Raw genomic sequence first — 20,066 nt, forward strand, 5'->3', positions numbered from 1 at the left:
CAGCTGTACCTACGACATCTGATTTTGAACAAGCTCCTCGAGGGCTGGTGGAAGCTGTGTTCATTCCTTAGCTCCTCACTGCCCGCTGTTAAGAGCTGCAGCTGTCCTGCCCTGGTCCTCATGGGCCCTTGCCTGCGCTGGCTCACAACAAACACACGTGCTAGGAGTTTTGGAGGTATTTCTGCATGGAGAGGGACTCTGATCTGCAGGATCACGTCCACTGTCACGTTCTGAAAGCCTGGCAGCACTTCCCAGAGGTGCAGAACACTCCACAGCAGGGAGGGAAGACCCATGGCAAGGTGGCACGCCAGAACGGGTGCTCCTGTAGGGTGCCCTACGGCTTCACAACAGCACTCTAACTCTGCTAATTGCTAATTAGCAATTAATGGAGGTGCAGCAGCAGCATTACACACTTTTAGTACACCCTTGGACAGATGCAGACCTTACTGGCTTACTAGCACAGCCTCTGCATTCTCAAAGCTCGCTCTGTCCAAAAGAATCATTTTGACCCACTCAAAAACATTAAAAAAAAAAAAGCCTGTCCATGTTCTCCTTTGGAAATAAATGAATGAGAACAACCTGCAAGTTCACACTGTATTTAGTCGTTCTGAAAAGAATAAAAGCACTGAAAAAAAAAAGTAATCTATACTAGCATCAATTACAACTTTTTGGGCAAAGTCCTCTTTCATGGCAAGGCAAAGTAAATTACTGATACAAAGTATGTCCCAAAATTTTATCTACTAAGGTATCCAAAATGCAGTCATCACAGCTTTAACTATAATGCCTCTTCCCTCCCTCCTCAAAAATACTACTTATTTTGGGAATACTTAGATGCTTTTTAAAAATGCTTCATCAATACCATTTTTAATATGAAGAATGCCATTTCAGGTAAATCGAATAATTTTCATTTATAAAGCGAAACTCACTTTTTCAGTTTAAAACTGTTTGCTGTGTAAAAATAAATAATTTCAGGATGTCCAAAACAACTATTTTCTTGAAAGAGTCTCCTTGCAGAAAAACCTTACCACAGGTTGTGGCAGCAGCCTGTTTTCCAGTAGGTTCACATGACTTAGTATTCAAACATACGCACTTGCGTTAGCTGCCATTGTCACTGGACAAGGGATACTGAAAAGTTTCACCATTATGGAAAAAAGTCCTGAAACACTTGCCACCAGCTGACTGCTTCTTGCTATACTAAACAGTATATTAGTACAATGGTCACTTGTGGTGATATTTAATGACAAAAAATGCCTTTCTATTAAGAAAGCCATGGACACAGGGGAAAAAAAGTCTCACAGGTTTGTGTTTCAAACAAGACATGAAGTTATCTTCTTAAGAGACATCTCCACAGAAAAACCTTTAAAGATACATAATAAAAGCCCTCTATGCTTCTCAGTTCAGAAATCTGCTCAATTATAAGATACTCAAATAGCTGCAAATGAAAACCACAAAAGCAATTTCCAGCTACGAAAGGACCCATCGGTTCTCCTGATGACACTAGGAAGTCCTGCCAGGCAATGCCTACACTGCGACTGAAGCCAGATTCCAGCTGGGAAGCCTGTTTGTGTCCTCCTCACACAGACCACGTGGGAACCTCCAGCACTTTGAGTTCAAGATAGTCGCTGAAGCTTTCGCATGATCAGTTCACCTACACATCTCAACCCGTGTGTGGACATTCAGACCTCAAGATAAGCAAATGCCACATGCACTGAATTTGTTAATCCAGATTTGCAGAATTTTCTATTAGATTTTGCCAGACCTGTTATTATAAAGGCAAAGTGAAGAGTTCAGAAAAAAAGGTCAAATTATAAGAAGTCTGAAAAAGGAAAGGGAATCAAAGCTACTAAGACAGGTATCTGTAGTTTGCCCTGGAGAGAGGAAGCCAGAGAAATGCAAGTGTCAATGAAGCAAAGAGTACAGACACAGAAAAAGTTCGGAATAGCATTTACAGGTTCACATACAGACATAATCCACAGGTTATAAGGAGACTGTAAAAAGGGAGTTAAAGGAGAACAGCAGTAAGCTTCATCCAAGGAGGTTACTACTTATCTACTGAACAATCTTAAGAACGACAAAGAGGTGTGCTGAATTAGGGCTCCCTGGGAGAAGCAGAACCGCAAGTCGGTGGCAACCAGTGTCCTTCTGCCACCTGCATGACAACTACCGAGGAAAGGTTCATACCCTGCTCTCTACGCAGTCACTTCTCACGTACACTTAATGTACGTATGGAAGTAAATTTCTGAAAAACAGAAGGCCTGTATACAATTGTGCAAGTTATACAAAGATAAACATACGTTAAGAGATTAGGAAAATTTCCTTTCCTCTGCCTCCCTGAATGATTGCTGATGCACAAGAAGGGTATTGCTTTTGACTCACAAGTTTGACAGTTTACAGCTTTTTCTGTGCATGCTATCTAATGATCCAATAACCAACTTGCAGGGGTGGAAAAAAACCCCCCAAACCAGAGAGACAGGAAAGGCCACTTGATGCCAAGTCCATACAAATTTTCACTTCTAGAAAACTATCAAAGCTGGAGCAGGCAATTTACCTTCTATGTTGGATACATAGCTGAGGAACAGAAAGCAGCACTGAGAGTTAGCCATGGAAGTTAGCACTAAGGTGTCATTTTTCTCTAGATTCAAAATAGGAACTAGTCTAGTAGTTGGTGATAACGTTTTATTAGTAGCTACCTTTATCTCCTATTTCAGCAGTTATGAACAGCTAAAGGATTCAGACTATTTAAAAAGTGTAAACATGACAAAATTTTCCTTTAACTAGTTTCTCTACCACATCTTAGAAGTGAACTAACAGAAGGGCTTAAGTCAAAGGGAGATGAGGTGTATGAGTTTAATAAACATTTTTCTTATTAAAATCTTGATATAGTTTAAATATACCATACAGAGGAAAAAAGCTATTTATAAAGCTACATACACATTTCAAGTCAATGACCACAGCATAAATCATTCTAGATTCCCTCTCCACTTATCAGGATGCCTTGCGTGTGTATATATGGTGAGCTACGGTGAGTTATCTGTAAAACTTTTGTCTAGCTATACATTACAGACTTAAAAATGTTTAAGCTATATACAGAAATATATATACATATAACATATATTTATATGTTATACATACACATACACTTATATACATATACACACAATACATATATATATACACAGAGCACTGTACATTTATATATGGCCTTTCATCCAAGGCCCTTGGATAGTTTTTAATACATCAAGTCTCACAAAGCTTTGTGAGGGAGGGAGCTTTATTTTACAGACTGCAGATCTGATGCCTATTCTAAACAGTTTCTTTTGTTGCTTTCTACTAACTTTACACATTTCAGTTAGAGGCAATTTTGGTAATGGAAATAATTACACCAGTTAAAAATCCAGGCATAAGGTATATGTTGCTCTGTACCTTTGTAACTGTCCTCCTTAGAATAGGAGAACAGCCATACCAGTATAAGTTTTCTCTGTACTAATACATCTGTAGCTAGACTTGTGTAGCTGTACTGCTTTTTATTTTAAATTGATACTAGCACAGTAAAATCTGATACAGTTTTGAACTTAAGATACACTGGAGGTCACAACTGGAAATCCAGAATAGACTCCAATCCTCATATATTGGAACTATCCTTTTCTAGAAAGATAGATTCAGGAGGTATTAGTACATACAGAAATAATTCTGCATCTGTTTACTTCATTTATCTGCAGTTTAACTACACAAGCCTCAAACAGTCAGCCTTAGTTAGAAAACAGGATTTTTAGCATCAATTTGGCAACCGGTGATCAGAATTTCTGATCTCAACTGTCCTCCATGCCTCTAGCAACTAAATAAATAATGAAAATAGAGGCTTTTTTGAAAAGCACAGCTCTAGGAAACTTCTGGTCATCCTCAACTAGCTGACAGAAAGGAAAACCAGTGAAGCTCTGGCAAAGGTGAATTCCACTCAGATTTTGATGGAACGTTAGTTTAGCTCCTCCCAACAAATGGAAGAAAAAAACAAAATAATTAACATGGACTCATGGGGGTGGAGAAGCAAGAAAGAGGAAGAACGTCACCACCACAAGAGCTCTTAACCTTAATACTTCAGTCTGCTAAGCCTTCAGAAATTTGTTTTGACACAGAAAAAGTAGCTCCTTCCTTTATTAATAACTTCCTAACTCTCAAAAAACTTTCACGTGTTAGGGAAAACAAGTCCTAGATTATGGTCAAAGACTGCCCTCCCCAAAAGCAACCAACCGCTTAAAAAGTGAACATACAGTAGAACCCACTACAATGCAGTTTGAGAATTTTATTCTAACCTAATAATCTTGAGATTTTTCAGAACAAGCCACTTTCCCTTCAAACCAATTCTGTGAAAAGAAGGGGTTGCCTGGCCCATTTCATTCAGGATTCTCTGCTAACTGTAAAATGTGGGCTGAACGTCTTCTGCAGGTCAATTTTTTAGTTACAAAATACAGATTTTTAATGAACAACTGTGTTTAGTGTATGCTGTTATCTTATAAATGGCTAAATAAATAAAAACTATTGTTTCTTCAGTATGACTTGGTATTTCGTCTGTAATTTCTTTATTAAAAAACTGTAACAAGATACTTAAAAAAAGGCTAGATACAAAAGAAGTTAAGCTGCTCACGAACATTAAAGTTTTCCAAAAAAGTATCTTCAATAATCATGATCTTATAAACATTTTACAGTTACCAGAAAGTGCCCAGGCTGAGTTTACATAGTTAGATAACGTAGTACAAGTGTCAGGTTGGAACTGGTAGTGGAACAATCTCCTGACTGTCTGTTCACTGAAACAGGGATACAAAAATGCTGATTGTGAACTATGAAATACTGTGCATTGGCCTCATCATATGTACAAAAAAAAAAATCCACTAAAGGTACAGATTACATGCAAAATATTAGTGATGGTTTCTGATGCGCCAGAGTTCAATGCAATCAGAACAAAAATTGCAATGAAAGTGGTTTCATACGTGAACGATCCCAACTCCGGGATCTGAGCTGTCAGGAACTTTTTACAAGTTCAGTATACATGATACACAACTGCAGCCAACCACAAATTAAACACCATAAAAAAAAAGTTAAAATAAAACACAGAACATACTTAATTTTTTATTTCGAAATTCCCTACTTCCTCTATACAAGAACCTTTGCTGAAACACTTTCCACAAAGGCAGCAGTGAATTTTCAGAACATTTTACATGTTTTCCCTCAGCAAAAAGATAAATCACAGTGTAAATTATATTGTTCTGCTGTCATCTTTGGCTGGGGTTAGGCAAAGGAGTTATTGACTAGCAAACTGTTACAATCAGATATCGCCAGTGCTCCTTGGGCCTTTACGTTACAAATTTAGTACAGGAATGTTTGCATTTAAATCTTTAAAGTACCACCAGGGGTATGACAGCATTAACTTTCATAAACTTTTATAGACAAATGGAAAAATCTACAAAACTTAGCTAGTAATATTACACAGCAATACACACTTTTTATACTCTACACAAAACCAAAATTCTTGGTCTTAATGGCGAGTAACAATTTCTGTTTCAAAATCTGCTTAGAGGAATAGAGTGGGACATAAAGGCGAGAAATGCAAGTGTTTGCTGTAGGAAGATGTTGGTCATCTGGTGGTCTTATTGTGATTGATGGCATAGGCTGGAATCCCTCCTCACTGGCAGGCAATGATGGACTTGATGTCCAAAAGTAAACCTGAAAAAAGAAGGTGGTATTTAACATTTTGCTGCACAAGTCTAAAATTCATATTGCCTACATGTTGTGCAGGGATAGCTTAAAGAAGAACGGCACAGTCACAGCAAGTTTGATCATACTATGTTCTGTTCAATACGCCAACAAAACTCAGTGGTCATGCTACATGCTTTTGTAGTAGCTTCCTTCATTTCCTTCCTCAACGGCTCATTATATACTTCTGTTAAAACTGATAAAAGCAGCACTCAGAATGATCCTGTATCAGCAAATCCTCAGTAAATTAAATGTCCTCAAATCCATCTGGGAAGATGGTGACTGCCGTCAATACAAAATGCATCAGAAGTCTCTCACAAACCAGTTAGTGATTACAGAATATAGCACTTGTACAGACAGAAGGCAGCAACAGAGAATATGTGGTTTACTGCCTCAAGTGTGAAATACTGACTTGTACAGCGGAGTCACTACCAAAGTGTAACCATAAATATTCCTTAACATATATGCTCTAGATTTTCCACTTTTCAGATTAGTCCTTGTTTCCTTTTAGCAAACTGTAAAGAAAAGATAGTACCTTGAGCAGTAGGAAGTTCAAAGCAAATAGTTTTTAGAACTGCACAATTAATACAATTTACAGGCAAGTTTTCCCAAAATGAACCCCCCTGAACAGTATTTTGGTTTTTTTCATGCCTCCCATCAGCTATTCCTAAAGGCTTTGAGAAGGAGACAGTATCATTACTGACATCTTACAGACAGGACATGGGTTGCCTTCAGGATGCACAGAAGTCAGGAGACAAGCTGATCCAGGAAGAGAACTCAACCTCAAAACCCTACTAGCTCACAACACAGTTAACTAACCACAGTTACTCAGCTTATGAACGACTGTGAAGAGGCTGTAACTGTGCTTCCATAAGAGACCTTTGAATATGGATAAGGATGCACCACTTTCCGTTGCAGAAGGTCTAGGATTCACACCTGATGCTTCCAGAATCAATCCCTACTACCCTGCTTCGCCACCTTAACTCTTCACATATAAAGCCTTTGCAGGTAAACACAGTTAAAAGCAATAATGATGCCAAAGTAATTCCAGTTCTGCACATTTCCTGTGGGAATGGATAACTTACTAGATCTTGTCTTTCTGTCATACTCATCTTCTCAACTATGGACCAAAACCAACGCTTGAACTGCAAAAGCTTCTCAGCATTTTCTCCTGTGTGAAATAAAAAAGGATGTATAATTCAGCTGGGACACCAGACAATAAACATTAAAAGATCTGTTTTACATGTCTTGCAAGTTGGATCCCAGCTACAATCTCATTGATGAAGTCCTGATATTGGAGACAGTAGTAATTTAAAACCTAATACACATACTTTTGAATGTAGAGGTTAACTCTTGATATATTTCAGTACAACTCCCACTCCTTCCCTTGCAAAAAGCCTAACAACAGCTAAATATAGTTTTAAAAATACATAAGAAATATTAGACTGCATCCATCACATTTGTAGTTCTAAAGTTAGGTCAGAACTTTCAGAAGGAAAGATACAGCACCAATAATACAATGCTTGTATTTAAAATCAAGTGACAGCAAAATTGCAAAATGTGCTTTCCCCTCACCCCAACTGAAGGTAAATATTTTCAAAAGTATGTAAAAAACACAGTAATAATTTTACTAGGACTTCATGTGACTTTATGAACTGATGTGAAATTTGTAGAGGTATTTTGAGTTTAATGCTGATAACTCTACTCCACACAGAACAGTGTTAAGTTATCCCTGCAACTCTGTTTCTGAATAAGTAAGTTATTTCATACCTGACTCATCATTGAAAGAGGTAAAGCTGATTAGCATCTGCACATTTACTTCACCACAGCCATTTACCAAAAGTCTGAAATCTTCTGCTGTCAAATCTTCTAGTGAATTCTTTGGAAGCACATCAAGGAGACCCTTCCTCATTGCCTTAAGTGAAAACCATAAGATTCACATTATAGCCATATCACTTTCAGACTGACTTTGAACGCATTACTGAAAAGTTCCATGTGAAATCCTCTATTAACTCAAAGTTCATTATTCTTCCAGCTGTTCCTTCCTTTCAACGTTCTACCATCTGAGATGCAAATTTTCTAAAACAAAAACTGCACCAATCTGTTAAACCCTACCTACTATTGCAAAAGAAAGCAGTAATGTTTTGAACTAATATTTCATCAGGAGCAGAAGCAAATGCACTCTCAATACTAAAAAGTTCAGGTATTTTGCTTAGCTACACTGGATCTGATAAGAATGACAAAAAATGCATCTTGCATTTTACTTTTACTTTGCTTCCTCAGAGAGTCACACGCCAACTCTGCTTTAAAAATGTTATATATATACATACATATTTTCTAGAAATAAATTATATCCTGAAAATACTGGAAAGTCTATTTTCAAAATGGAAGAATATGAAAAAAAATTTTTTTTAGTAAATTCCAAAATGAATACAAATGTTATGGTTTTCAACTCTTAAAATAAAATAAACATGTCAAACTGTTAATATATGCAGATATGACGATCAAGTAACTAATTCCAGGAACATGCTCTTTGTGTGAGAATTTTGGACATAAACTGCACAGAGGTAATCTAGCGGTCTGCTAGCATATCTCAGAAGTGCAGCAGGAAACCACAGTCAGCAGAAATGACCAAGTTTAGATGTAGTATAATATGACAGAGAGTAATTGGTTCTAAGTACTGGACCTTCATTAACTGTTTACAAAAAAATATATTATTCCATAACTTTTATTTTTAAAAGGCTTCAAAAACCAAATTATTTTTAACATAGTTTTATAGTCAATTGCTAGGTTTCTTGCCAGGCTAGTAAAGTAAGAACAAAGTTGTATGTCCCATTAACTGATTTTTTTTTTTCCTTTTAAAACAAGGACACAATCAAGTCAGAAGTTCAGGTGGTTTATGTAAATATTTTGAAATTTCTTTTAAATCTTTCTTTATAAAGCTACATAAATCAAAGGTGACAGATTAATAGAACAAACTGGCTCTGCTAAATACAAAGCAAAAATCCCAAGAGGATACGTGCAATTTGACCTCAAGAAGTGATCATACATGCTTTGCCAGCGAGTTGAAGTTTAAAAATAAATTATCTTTCATTCTATAAAAAAAAAAAAAAAGATATTGCTCAAAGCACTTCACAGCACTGCATAAACAACTATACAATTACAAAAAAAAAAATTGATTAAATATTTTAATCAAGCTGTCAAGACTTCAAAAGAAACCTGATTAGCACTACCATGATAATGAAAAGAATTAACTGACTGAAATCATACAGATTTATTAAAAAAAAAACCAAACAAAACAAAAAACAAAACACTCCACCAACAACTTACATGTAGAGGCTGTTCCGCTACTACCAACATTCGGTGTTCTGCGTATTTCCGAACATACTCATATACATTCTGAGGAGTGACTGGTATATTTACACCATTGGAAATAAGTTCAACCTATGGCAAAGTCACAAGGACCATTAAAAAAAAAAAAAAAAAAAGGAATTAAAAAGATGTTATTACAACAGCCACAGTATGCTGAACAGTGTTTTATTGTTTAATATCACTCTAAAAACAAGTAAAATTTACTACTATAGGTTAGCTTTAGAGATTCCCTACGATTTATTATGCTATTCAGGCTTTACGGTAGGCTCTACATCACCTTCAAGGGAAAAAAAAACACAATTCCATTTCTGCAGAGAACTCTGTATTTGAATCTAGGAAGGGTAAAACATTATCTCTGCCATCTAAGAAGAGCATGGGTTATGTGTACACTACACCATGCATAAGCTGTCCATTTCTGAACCTACAGCGACATAGGTTTAGCTGCGCTTACCTGCCCTCCACCCTCCTCCTTACACAGGTCTATCGCAAAGGCTAAGTCCATTGCTGCAAACACTGCATCAGCATCTGTACTCTGAGAAGCGAGGATAAGTTGCCGAAGGCTTTCATACATAACCGGATCGAAAAAAGCAAAGTCATGCCAGTTCACCTATAAAAAAAAAGACAGACGTTTGAAACATACCAGTTGTTCAAGAATATATTCAAAATTACATGATCTGTGCCTAATCTATGCACTAGCATCCAGCAGTGCATAACTCATGTAACAAAGTGTACAAACACTTTGAAATAATGGCAGTCAAGCTCCTATTTTCAGCCTGCTTTTGAAGGTACATTAGAATATTCAACTGAAGTGCATTAGCAGAACAGAAAGATAAACCTGCAAAGTCTTTCCTGCTATTAAGGGCAGAGAGGTTATAAAGAAAATTTATAGGTTTGTTTTTTTTTTTTAAACAAATTCTTCTACGTATCATCTAGGTCAATAGAGATTTGATGGAGGCTGACTGAAGCTGGAAACAATTTGCATCAGCGCTCAAAAATGCTGAAAGTTCCCCTCCACTTAAACACATACATACTGCTGCTATATATAGACATTTAAATGACTAATGGCCCAGTAGCTGCACACCACAGCTTCCAACAATTCAAATACCAATGTCTACTTCTTGCTGTTTTCTATAGTTTATTGTTTCTTGTTCCTTGTCAGCCTGGAGAGAAAAGTCATCTGCTAACTAAACTAAACCCAACTAAGATATTCTTTGATGTATCCAACATTTACCTGGAAGGAATATGTGTTTAAGAAGAAAAACGTGAAGAAAAGAAATAGAAGGGAATCTCTCTTGGAAGATATCGGGATATTCAGAGGCATATCTTTCTGTCATTAACCCTATTCCACTAAAGATCATATGTATGTTGGAAAACTGATTATGTGATCAATATTGTTTTTAAGGAAAGACCAGCAGTAACAAACCTTGTTTTAAATTTGTTGCAGTGACAAAACTTGCGATGCTACTGACTAATGCATGAAATGTGCAGTATATCATTAGTGTTTATTGGAGTGAAGAAGCATTTTTGCCAAAAGTGTAGGTAATTATTGCTCTGAATTAAATTACACTACACCTGAGACAAAATTTTAATCATAATTCAATTCAATGGGTTCTCTCAAATATTAAGGAAAATGGTTTTCAGTAAGCTGAGATGCCATTGCCTAGTACTGTCTAACACAATCTCTTTGAGTCTTCAGTCTCAGGAAGAGAAAAAGGGGAGACAGTAAGCTGCTTCTGAAGAGAGTCAAAGGCTAATCTATTACAAATCATTCCATCTTAGTCAAATACCTGACTTCTAGTACATTTACTCAGTTCAAAACCTAGGAAATGAAAAAATTAATACTCCTCAAATTAAATTTAAAGGCCTCCTTACAGTTCCAATATCAACTCTGCTAGCCAATGCATGCATATTAGGGAAAAAAAGCAGTTTTTAAAGCTGAGATTTTATGTAATTAAAAGAAATGCAAATTTCTATGTTCAACTTACCTTTCTGCCAAGAAGAACTTTGATTACGTGTCTATTTAACGTGATGGGACACAGTTCATTCTGCAACAAGCACAATCCTAGGATTCTGAAAATAAATGTTTGGATTTTGTTTTGGCATGACAGGAATTACATTAGAAATCCTTCAGCAAACTCATTAAAAAAGCCAAAATATTCTATAAATCAAGCTGCAGTTAGCTTCCCAGTCCTATCAATCCCCCAAAGAAAAGAATAGATATATATAATTTTAAAAAAATATTTCCTGAAGTATAAAACTTGCAGACTGTAAAAAAGCATAAAAATAAACAATTAACAGGAAAAGAAACATCAAGTGCTGTATGCAAATTCCCCACTATTTAGCTCCAAGTGAGAAATACAGAGCATAAAAGTAATAAAGTTTTTGCAGCTTGGATCATTGGTACTCTCTCTGGTATTTTGTATATTAATCTTTTACAATTTTTCAGACTAGAAGGTTAATAGTAACATACCTGCCAATGTTTCTGAAACAATTCAGCCTTGCTTCTGTGTTTTTACCAGGTCTTGGTGTGTAAAAACCTCGTTTTCCAGGTTGGTAGAAAAGTGGTGCATTATCATCCCCATCATCTGTATCATCCAATTCCATATCTACTACACTGCGGCTGGAACCATGTCGCTTTCTATTTTCCTGTTTTGAAAATCAGAATAGCAATTAACAAACTTCCTTCTCGTTACTGACACACATTAACAAGCTATTTGCTACTAGACCCAAAGATTCAAGTTCCATTGGCTAAGAATTTCCATGATATTTCCTAACGGTAACATTTTAGACTTTTGAGTAATTACTGCTTAATCTTTTCAAAAGGAAAAAAAAGATAACTCCACAAGATAATTAAACAGAACTTTGTCTTGCATGATAAAGGAAGGCTCCAGTTGCTTAAGTTTTTAAAATTAACTAATACAACTGGATTTTAAGTAAACTTTATTAGTGCAACTTTTTGTTACCTGCACTTTATCTGAAGAGTCTAGCAATCCAAGATCCAATATACTGTCAGCACCATTCTCCCTTGACAAGTGGAAAAAAAAAAAAAGAAAAAGGCAGATTTGATTTCACAATAAGGAATTTTTGTATTCTGAAACCAGACAGATAAAATTAAAAACAAGTCCACAAGTCACTTGTCCAAAGAAAAACATCTAGAACAAAGCAAGGAATAAGTTGCATGTATCAGAGTTAGATGTAGCACAGTACAAGTGCTTTGGTCACAAAATCAGTTTTCATTTCTTAACTAAATCCTTGATACTTTACCTGCCATGTGCAATAATGAGTTCCATCGCTTCATCAACTCTTGCTCTAAGGGAATCTTCACTAGCTAGCAACAAAAGCAGCTGAGCAGGGGACAATTCCAACAACATTCCTGTTATTTTACTTGCAAATGCCTGTGGATAAGGAATGATATGTCTTACTATTCTCCTCCAGATCTCTCATTTTCAAACACGGTTTTATGACAGTTTCAGTATTTTTAATATGAAAATGCATTACAAGATACATCCTAAGCTAAATGACAAATTACAGAAACAAAATCTTAGGAAAATGCCACAAGAACAATGTATCATTAAGTGTATTGGATAGATAAGTCTTACTGGTTGCATTGCTTGTACTCGAGGGTAGAGCCTTTCTCCAAGGGCTTGTCTGTGCGCTGGAAGAGGGTCAGGGTCATCGCTAGGATTTCCTTCTGATGCTGGTCTAAAAGGCCGTGTGTCAATGGAAAGTTGTCTTCTAAAGTCCCTTAAGACAATTAGAGCAGTTTGTACTCATTTCAGAGTAAAAATGCAAAAATCCTCTGGAACAATTATCACTTGCATACAGATTCAAAATAGCGTTAGCTTTCATGCTGGAATAGTAGTGTTGCTCACAGCTGCTTGGAGAGAGTGATTCAGAAATAGACAATCGAGATGAACCAGAGATTTTAATACTACTAGTATTTTGGATACAGCAGTCATGCCACCAATGGCAATGTTGTTTCTAAAACACCTCACAATTTTACTGTAGTACACAAATTTTTATTACTGTTTTAGCAGGAGAGATTGATAGATTATGTCTCAACCATATGCCATCAATGCTAAAGTAAGCATAATTATTCTTTAAAGAACGTATATATTGAATTTCAAGAAATTACTCTGTAAATTGCTCCTGAAAGTGAAAAAGACAGAGGTAGCTTTGAGGAAGTAAAAGTATCTTTGCTGAAGATAACCAAAGGTAGTTATTCTATTTGACAAAGTATCTCCAACAAATTAAAAATATATCACTTACCTATCCCTATCTCTCCGAGAACCAGCTCGTAAGCCACTACTTCTCCGCATTTCTCTCTCTCGCTCCCTTTCCCGATCTCTCTCTCCCCTATTTCGCAATCTCTGCATCAGACCTAAATGGGAAAAAAGCCTCATGAGCTTAAACATCTTTATAGTTCTCTCTCTTACCTAAGTTTCAGTGTAAGGAGGGCACAGTTTTGCAAGATATCTTGAAAGACATCAATGAGACAGAACCACTGCACTTAAAGTAGTGATTGGGATTCAGCCAGACTTAAGAAAGGGACCTGAAGTGTTTGTACCAACTTACAAACGTCAAAATACTTCAAGAGTTTATATATACTTTCAAAAACATTAACATTTATTTGTGACAAGCCAGATGGAGCAGTCATTAAAATGTATAAGCTCTTACTAGCTAAGATCTACTAAAATCTTGACAATTATTACCTACTGGAGAGAAAGATGCTCAAAAAAGCTGATATAATCTAAAACAGACTCTTATTTCAAGAAAAACAAGAGCTTCCTGTTTCTAAGAGCAGAAAAAAGCCATTTCCTTGTCTCAGAGAAGTAACATGCACAATTTTCAGAGTTCCCGTGCTAAGCTAAGGAGAAATCTGAGACACTGCCAAGTATTTCAATGTAAAAAAAGCATCTAAGGCTTTTATGAATGTTATCTGTAGATTAACTGCTGTGCATCACTTACTTGTATGAGTACCCTTGTTGGCATTCTGAATACAATCTAGATTTGGCAGCTTTTCATTTGACAGAAAAGCCTGTGCAATAGCAGTATAAAAGCTTCGTGCTACACCACTGCCTTCTCCTGGCTCATCCTTAAAAGTAACTTTTACTCTGTGGACAGCCATCGGAGTGGTAGCACACCTGCGACCAAAATGATTGTTGAGCTGCCTCATGGTCTGCTGAATTAGAAGATCTCTGTCTCGATCAACCTAGTAAAAACACACAAAAAAGTTTTCTTTACCAGTCATGATACTGAGAGAACTTCAGCTTCACAAGAATTTTCTGGACACTTCTGCATAGACTCAGAAAATACCGATTAGACTGTGAAAAACTAGAGTAATTGCAACACAGCCCACAAAGTAAGGCTTAAGACACCTGCTTGCAGACTCTGAAATACAACTTCTCCTACCAAGTTACTGCAATGTGCAATAATTCAACTTTTAATGAAAATAAATTCAGAAGATAAACTAACATTTTTTACCTCCAACGTTAAATCTCTGGATTGCTGGTTTCTAAGTTTTTCCATCTCCCTGCGGAATTTTGATTCCTTTACTTCAAAGCCACCTAATTCAGTCAAGATCTTAAAAAAAAATAAAAAAAAAAACCAACCCAAAATCAGAATAATGAGGGAGGTTCACAATTTAGTTGTAAGAGAAACTGTCCTTACACTTGGAAATACATACCGATCCAGGCTCTGCTCCAACATCTTCCATGAATACTCTACCAAACAACTCTAAAGAAAGGCGCCAACGTCCCAGCAACATGTCATGAGATATAACCATGCCCATGAAACTACACTGTGGCCTGACAGAAGCAGGGAAAAAATGACAGACAATCAAGATCAAGTTAAATTTCAGAGACATTTTCTGTACTTCTCCTTTTTCTTACTCTCTACCTTTAAATAAGTTCTTTATTCCTGATAAACAACACAATACAGTAAATTTGTGGATAAAAGCACATGAAGCTGTTTAGTTTCATCTGAAACACAAGTCTTGCTTCCAAAGAGAAATTACTCTCAAAGCAGGTAACTTCACTGCTGCAAGGAATTCACTGTTATTGGTCTCCCTTCAATGAGGACCTGAATTTTTTTTTTAAAAAAAAGCTATAATTCAAAGTGAGGGCAGTTCAATCTCTAACTGCATAAAGAGTGGTCAGTATCACCAGACACAGATGGCAAGCTGCCAATTCCAATTTTTAAACTTAGCTACCAAGGACATAATAGTAGGTCTGGAGCAGGAAGTCAGGTAGGGAAGGACTTTTGCCACAGTTTGCACAGACCTCTGAAGAGTGTTCAGCTGTTCATTTTGAAAGATATCAAACGCAAACTACAAATTCAAACTCAAGTAACCTACCTATTTTAATTTTAAAAGACTTTTCAGAGTCCCAAATATAATTTTATCAGATCAGTAATATTCTGAACTGATATTCTAAACTAAGTTTCTAACACTAATATTCTAAATTCAAACTTATATTTAATTCAAACTATATTCAAACTTAATATTTTAATATTTAATTCAAACTACCTGAAAGATGTGAGAGGTGGCCCTTCACTTTCTGTCAATCCTATCTCTGCCAACAAGCTGCTTTTCAGTTGTGCTGCAAGATCATGAGCTGAAGGCCCTGGCTTTGAACTCTCAGATTCTTCTGTAGGCACGTTTTGTTCCTCCCCTTCCTTCTTTTGCCGATTTTGCATGCTCATAACATTTTTTAAGTTGGCTGCATAAGACATTTTAGTTGGAAGAACCTAAACAAGGAAAAGTAAAGTTTAATTGCACTTTCAAAGCAGTCTAGAAGGCTTTTTCAGGATATATATACATATATATAATTTTTAAACCACACAAAAGAGAGCACTGTAATTGACCTGTTACAAAAACCTCAATCATTTCAACAAATACAAAAAAAAACCTGCTTTCCCACTTTATGTTTGCATTTCATATGCTTGCCATTTAATGCTCAGTCTGTAGACAAGTCAAATCAACTGAGCTATGGGGAGATTCAGTCCTTTTTATCAAAAACAATTATATAATGGACATTTCAAAATTAGCTTGGGATTGTACTACAGCCTTTAAAAATATTGCCTGAAATCTGCTACAAATAAGCAATCATAAAAGTGCCTACATTTAAAAAAAATTAAGCATACTTTTCATAAAAAGTTTGTTTTCGCACTTACTAGGCTTCTAAGTTTTTATTTATTTCTCTCTGAAAACATTAATATGTCTTTTTAAGGAATGAAGGTACTAGCTTAAATTACCCTATTGTTTAAAATAATAATAAAACCTTTAAATCTACCTCAAGGCAGTTTCTATCCACTGTAACTTCCGTTAAGCATTTCCCACTGTTGGCAGAAGATGAATACAGACCCTGACTTGGTCGGCCAAACAGATCTTCTTTGCGAGCATTTGGCTGAAAATTAACAAAAGCATTCTGGGTAAATAATATACTTCAGTTAGAATGGAAAAAGCAAACTGCAGTTTTGTTCCAGAACATCATCTCAGATGTCACCTGTAATAGATGGGGCTGGTCTGCTAGGGGGATGGCCTCTGCCAGAGGAACCTCAAAAGGATTGGGTGGAATGCAGCCGAGGAACGTCATAGAGTCTGATCGTCTGAAAAATGGATGGTTTTGGCCAGTCTCTGCTGGTAGGGAATCATCGTCTTTGTCATTCAGTGTAGCACCTAAATATTAGAGAAAATTTCAATTCAATTTTCACAGTTATAAAAGTAAAGGATTTAAGATACAAAAATGTAATATGCTTCCCTCTTAGCTATCTGACTGGAGGAGCATCTCTGCAAATTTAATACTTCTTCAGGATGCTTCCACAAGTCTCATATTTGTATTAAGTTGCTTAGTTATCACTTTTATTCTTTTTACTGTACATGCACTCCTACACTATATGTACGCAGCACAGAGTATACATTCTATCATTTCCAGTAGCAGTTTCAGATTAAAAAAATCAGTTTAACTCAGATTCAAATTTTAAATTAGAGAGAAAGGAGACAAAAAGGCGGCCCCGAAATGAGAACAGGCAATGACAGAAGAAATTTGGTAAAGTAACAATGGTAAGAAAATCTTACTAAAACCCAACTTTAATGTGACATTTACAAATAGCAAAATTTACTCAAAGTTTCAGCTAGCTAAAGGTGAAAAAACACTAAGGAACTGTCGCATTTTGGCATACTATGGAAGTGTATCTCTGTACTAACTTTGATTGGTGTCATCATCATTTTCATGTTCTGAGTCTTCATTGTCAAGACCTAGTTCCAAAAGTTCCCGAGTTCTTAAAAAAAAAAAAAAAAGTCAATCCTCTTGAAGAGAACATTAGACAAAACATTTACATCCGTTGCAATCAATAAAAGCAAGCGTATAATCAGTAAGTATACTTTGAGAGCTATGCATAACAAGAACAAACTCACTCTAAAATCAAAGTACTGTAGAGTGCTTCTCATTATATACTCACACACTACATTACTCACACAGTTACCCTTATAGCCATTTGGCCACCTAACAAGTCTGATCTAGAAGTTACAGCTTCAGACAGTGATGGGTATGCCTGTTTTTGAAGACTATGTCAATATAAAATCCATAGCCTTAGTGAAATATACGTCAGTAAACACTATTCTAAAATTTACTGGTGTAGAATATACTTAATCCTATAAAAATGTCACTGATTGCATTTCAGAAGGTAACTCTGCAAGCTGTACATTAAAGAAATGGAATTCACTGTATTATAAAAAGGATCAAGATTAGTATTCATTTCTGGCAGTTTGTGTATTGTGAAGTATGTTCTGAAACTAGATGAAGACTGATAAAATTTCATTTCGTACAGGTTACTAAAGTCATCTAATAGAAGCAACTGACTGTTTGAATTTGAACCACTCACCTTTAATTGAAAAGGTCTAGGCTTTCATAGTTTTAAAGCATTTCATGGGAATTTTGCAATTCTTTGATGAATAGTTATCTGACAGATTTTAATATGTGAATTTTTGAGGACAAAGAAGATTCCAGGAGTATTTTATTGCCTGGAAAAGGCTTAAAGCCACAGTTCTAACTACTCAATTAACCAGCACAAAAACTGAATTAGTTACTGTATTAAATAATTTCTACTTGTGATGAAACTACTCTTGACAACAACATCCTCTGGTATACATTTTGAGGTCATAAGAAGCCTTACATTACCAAGATACGTTGAACATAACATTGGAACACAACTGTTGGTTAGGACTGTTCAGGTACATTACCTCAAAACTTAGTAAGAAATGGGAACAGATGGTGTAGACTACCAACATGTGGACATTTCTATGTTCACTAACTGTCATTTCAAATCAGAGAATATTTCTAAAAAAACCAATAATCTTACAACATTCTAAAAAGTAATAAATGCACCTTGTAAAATGCTACAGTTGAAGTAGCAATTTTTAACTCAAGGACATTTTCAGCTATTGATTTCCCTACTGTGCTTTAAATCATGAGGTCAGTCTTGTGTATCCACAATCAAATGGAAAACAGAACTACTAAGCCCATCAAACCAGACTGACATTTTCTCCCATGTCAATCTTAACATGCATAACAGAATTCTACATAAGTTGTTATGATGTTAAGTGTGAGGAGCAGATTGCATTTTTCAGCTGAGAAATTGTCCTGAGAATATCTTTTAGAGGCCCTGCCATGAAGTTAAAAATCAAACTCAAATTTCACTGGTAAGAAAACCTTTTACAGCAATCAGCATAAAATGATTGGAACAGGATACTGCAACAGGCTTATCAACCAAACATACATACATTATGTATCATTATATATTCTTTTTATAATATGCATGTTACTATACACACACACAGAGATACATGTATATATTTATATGAATTGCTGAGTAACAACGCTAATGATTCAAAGAAAAGGGCACATGCCACTTTCGCAAAAGTTTTTGTTTCTATCAGTCAGCCTTGATACCTTTTCCGTTCCAGTTGAGGAGTATCCAATGTTGTCTGTTGATTCATTGCTTTAATCCAATAAATAAGGGCTTGAAAAACGTATGCTACATGCTTTAGTGAACAGACATCTAGAACAGGAAGAACATCTGAGTGCTCATCATTGTGAGAACGCATCAAAGACAGTGCGTAATTCAGGAAATCACCACGCGCTGACATCATTCCTTGACGGGCACTGAGTAAAGTAGCACGTCTAAGTGAAAGAAAAGGATTGAACACAGAGAGATTAGGCATCACAGCAGAATGCATCCTTTACATGTTAGTCTCTATATTTGAAATACAGATGTAAAAACTGAAAAAAAAGACCCCTACAAAACCAGTGTGACAATAACAGTAACAATCATAGTTTTATGCTTTACTATAAGCAGCTCCGGTGCAGCATATTATAAACAGCTAATACTTCAGATGAATCTAGTATGTCAGAATAAACCAAATCGCAGCAGCAACACAGGAAGCCAACTTCAAAACAGTAACTACACTCCTGCATTGCAAAATTAGATTCCTAAAATATCAGTGAAAAAGAAGATTTGGCTGTAAAACTGGCAATTCATATCACCTGCAGTAATCAAACTATTTTCATACCTTCTTCCCTCAAGGGTTCTTAAGCTAGCTTCCTCACGAGCTGTCATCCTTTCTCTTCTGGCTGAGTTCTGAGAAGCATGGAGAGGATGATTTGGATGCCCAGGATCACCAGCAGATGCTAATGCAGAACCATAACGCAGCTGAGCTTCAGTAGAGTCCATGATACTAACCATCCAATTCCAAGTAGGAATAAGCTTTTCTTCTACGTAATTCTATAGAAAATGAGATTTAATTAGTTTTTCAAACAATAGAACTAGATGATGAAAATGCAACTTCAACATAAGCCTCCACCATAGCTTTTACAGTTACACCTGATTCCCTACAAAGAGAACCACATTCAAGAATGACCAATGAACAGTTTCCAAAAGCTCTACCG

At 36.1% G+C, this 20,066-nt stretch overlaps 1 protein-coding gene across 15 annotated transcripts in view; it reads right to left on the reverse strand.

The window, feature by feature from the left end:
* Positions 1 to 2,833: 2,833 nt before the first annotated feature.
* Positions 2,834 to 20,066, reverse strand: part of UBR5 (ubiquitin protein ligase E3 component n-recognin 5) — a 91,612-nt gene continuing 74,379 nt past the window's right edge. For 10 of the 15 annotated variants that reach the window (XM_086741106.1, XM_086741104.1, XM_086741116.1 and 7 more), the window contains 20 exons: positions 19,691 to 19,902; positions 19,071 to 19,301; positions 17,327 to 17,400; positions 16,626 to 16,798; positions 16,413 to 16,547; positions 15,647 to 15,867; positions 14,807 to 14,927; positions 14,596 to 14,703; positions 14,089 to 14,332; positions 13,390 to 13,501; positions 12,720 to 12,864; positions 12,385 to 12,515; positions 12,084 to 12,144; positions 11,591 to 11,766; positions 11,106 to 11,190; positions 9,572 to 9,727; positions 9,079 to 9,192; positions 7,519 to 7,663; positions 6,834 to 6,919; positions 2,834 to 5,718 (listed from right to left, as the gene is read on the reverse strand). In XM_086741106.1, the coding sequence (XP_086597232.1) occupies positions 5,506 to 5,718; positions 6,834 to 6,919; positions 7,519 to 7,663; positions 9,079 to 9,192; positions 9,572 to 9,727; positions 11,106 to 11,190; positions 11,591 to 11,766; positions 12,084 to 12,144; positions 12,385 to 12,515; positions 12,720 to 12,864; positions 13,390 to 13,501; positions 14,089 to 14,332; positions 14,596 to 14,703; positions 14,807 to 14,927; positions 15,647 to 15,867; positions 16,413 to 16,547; positions 16,626 to 16,798; positions 17,327 to 17,400; positions 19,071 to 19,301; positions 19,691 to 19,902 (2,943 nt within the window). In that variant the 3' untranslated portion in view covers positions 2,834 to 5,505. The remainder of the gene's footprint in view (positions 5,719 to 6,833; positions 6,920 to 7,518; positions 7,664 to 9,078; positions 9,193 to 9,571; positions 9,728 to 11,105; positions 11,191 to 11,590; positions 11,767 to 12,083; positions 12,145 to 12,384; positions 12,516 to 12,719; positions 12,865 to 13,389; positions 13,502 to 14,088; positions 14,333 to 14,595; positions 14,704 to 14,806; positions 14,928 to 15,646; positions 15,868 to 16,412; positions 16,548 to 16,625; positions 16,799 to 17,326; positions 17,401 to 19,070; positions 19,302 to 19,690; positions 19,903 to 20,066) is intronic. The other 5 variants (XM_086741114.1, XM_086741113.1, XM_086741109.1 and 2 more) reach the window with 3 other exon arrangements.

Source organism: Chlamydotis macqueenii, chromosome 2 (genome assembly GCF_036417535.1).
Source record: "Chlamydotis macqueenii isolate bChlMac1 chromosome 2, bChlMac1.mat, whole genome shotgun sequence".
Classification (NCBI taxonomy): Eukaryota; Metazoa; Chordata; class Aves; order Otidiformes; family Otididae; genus Chlamydotis; species Chlamydotis macqueenii.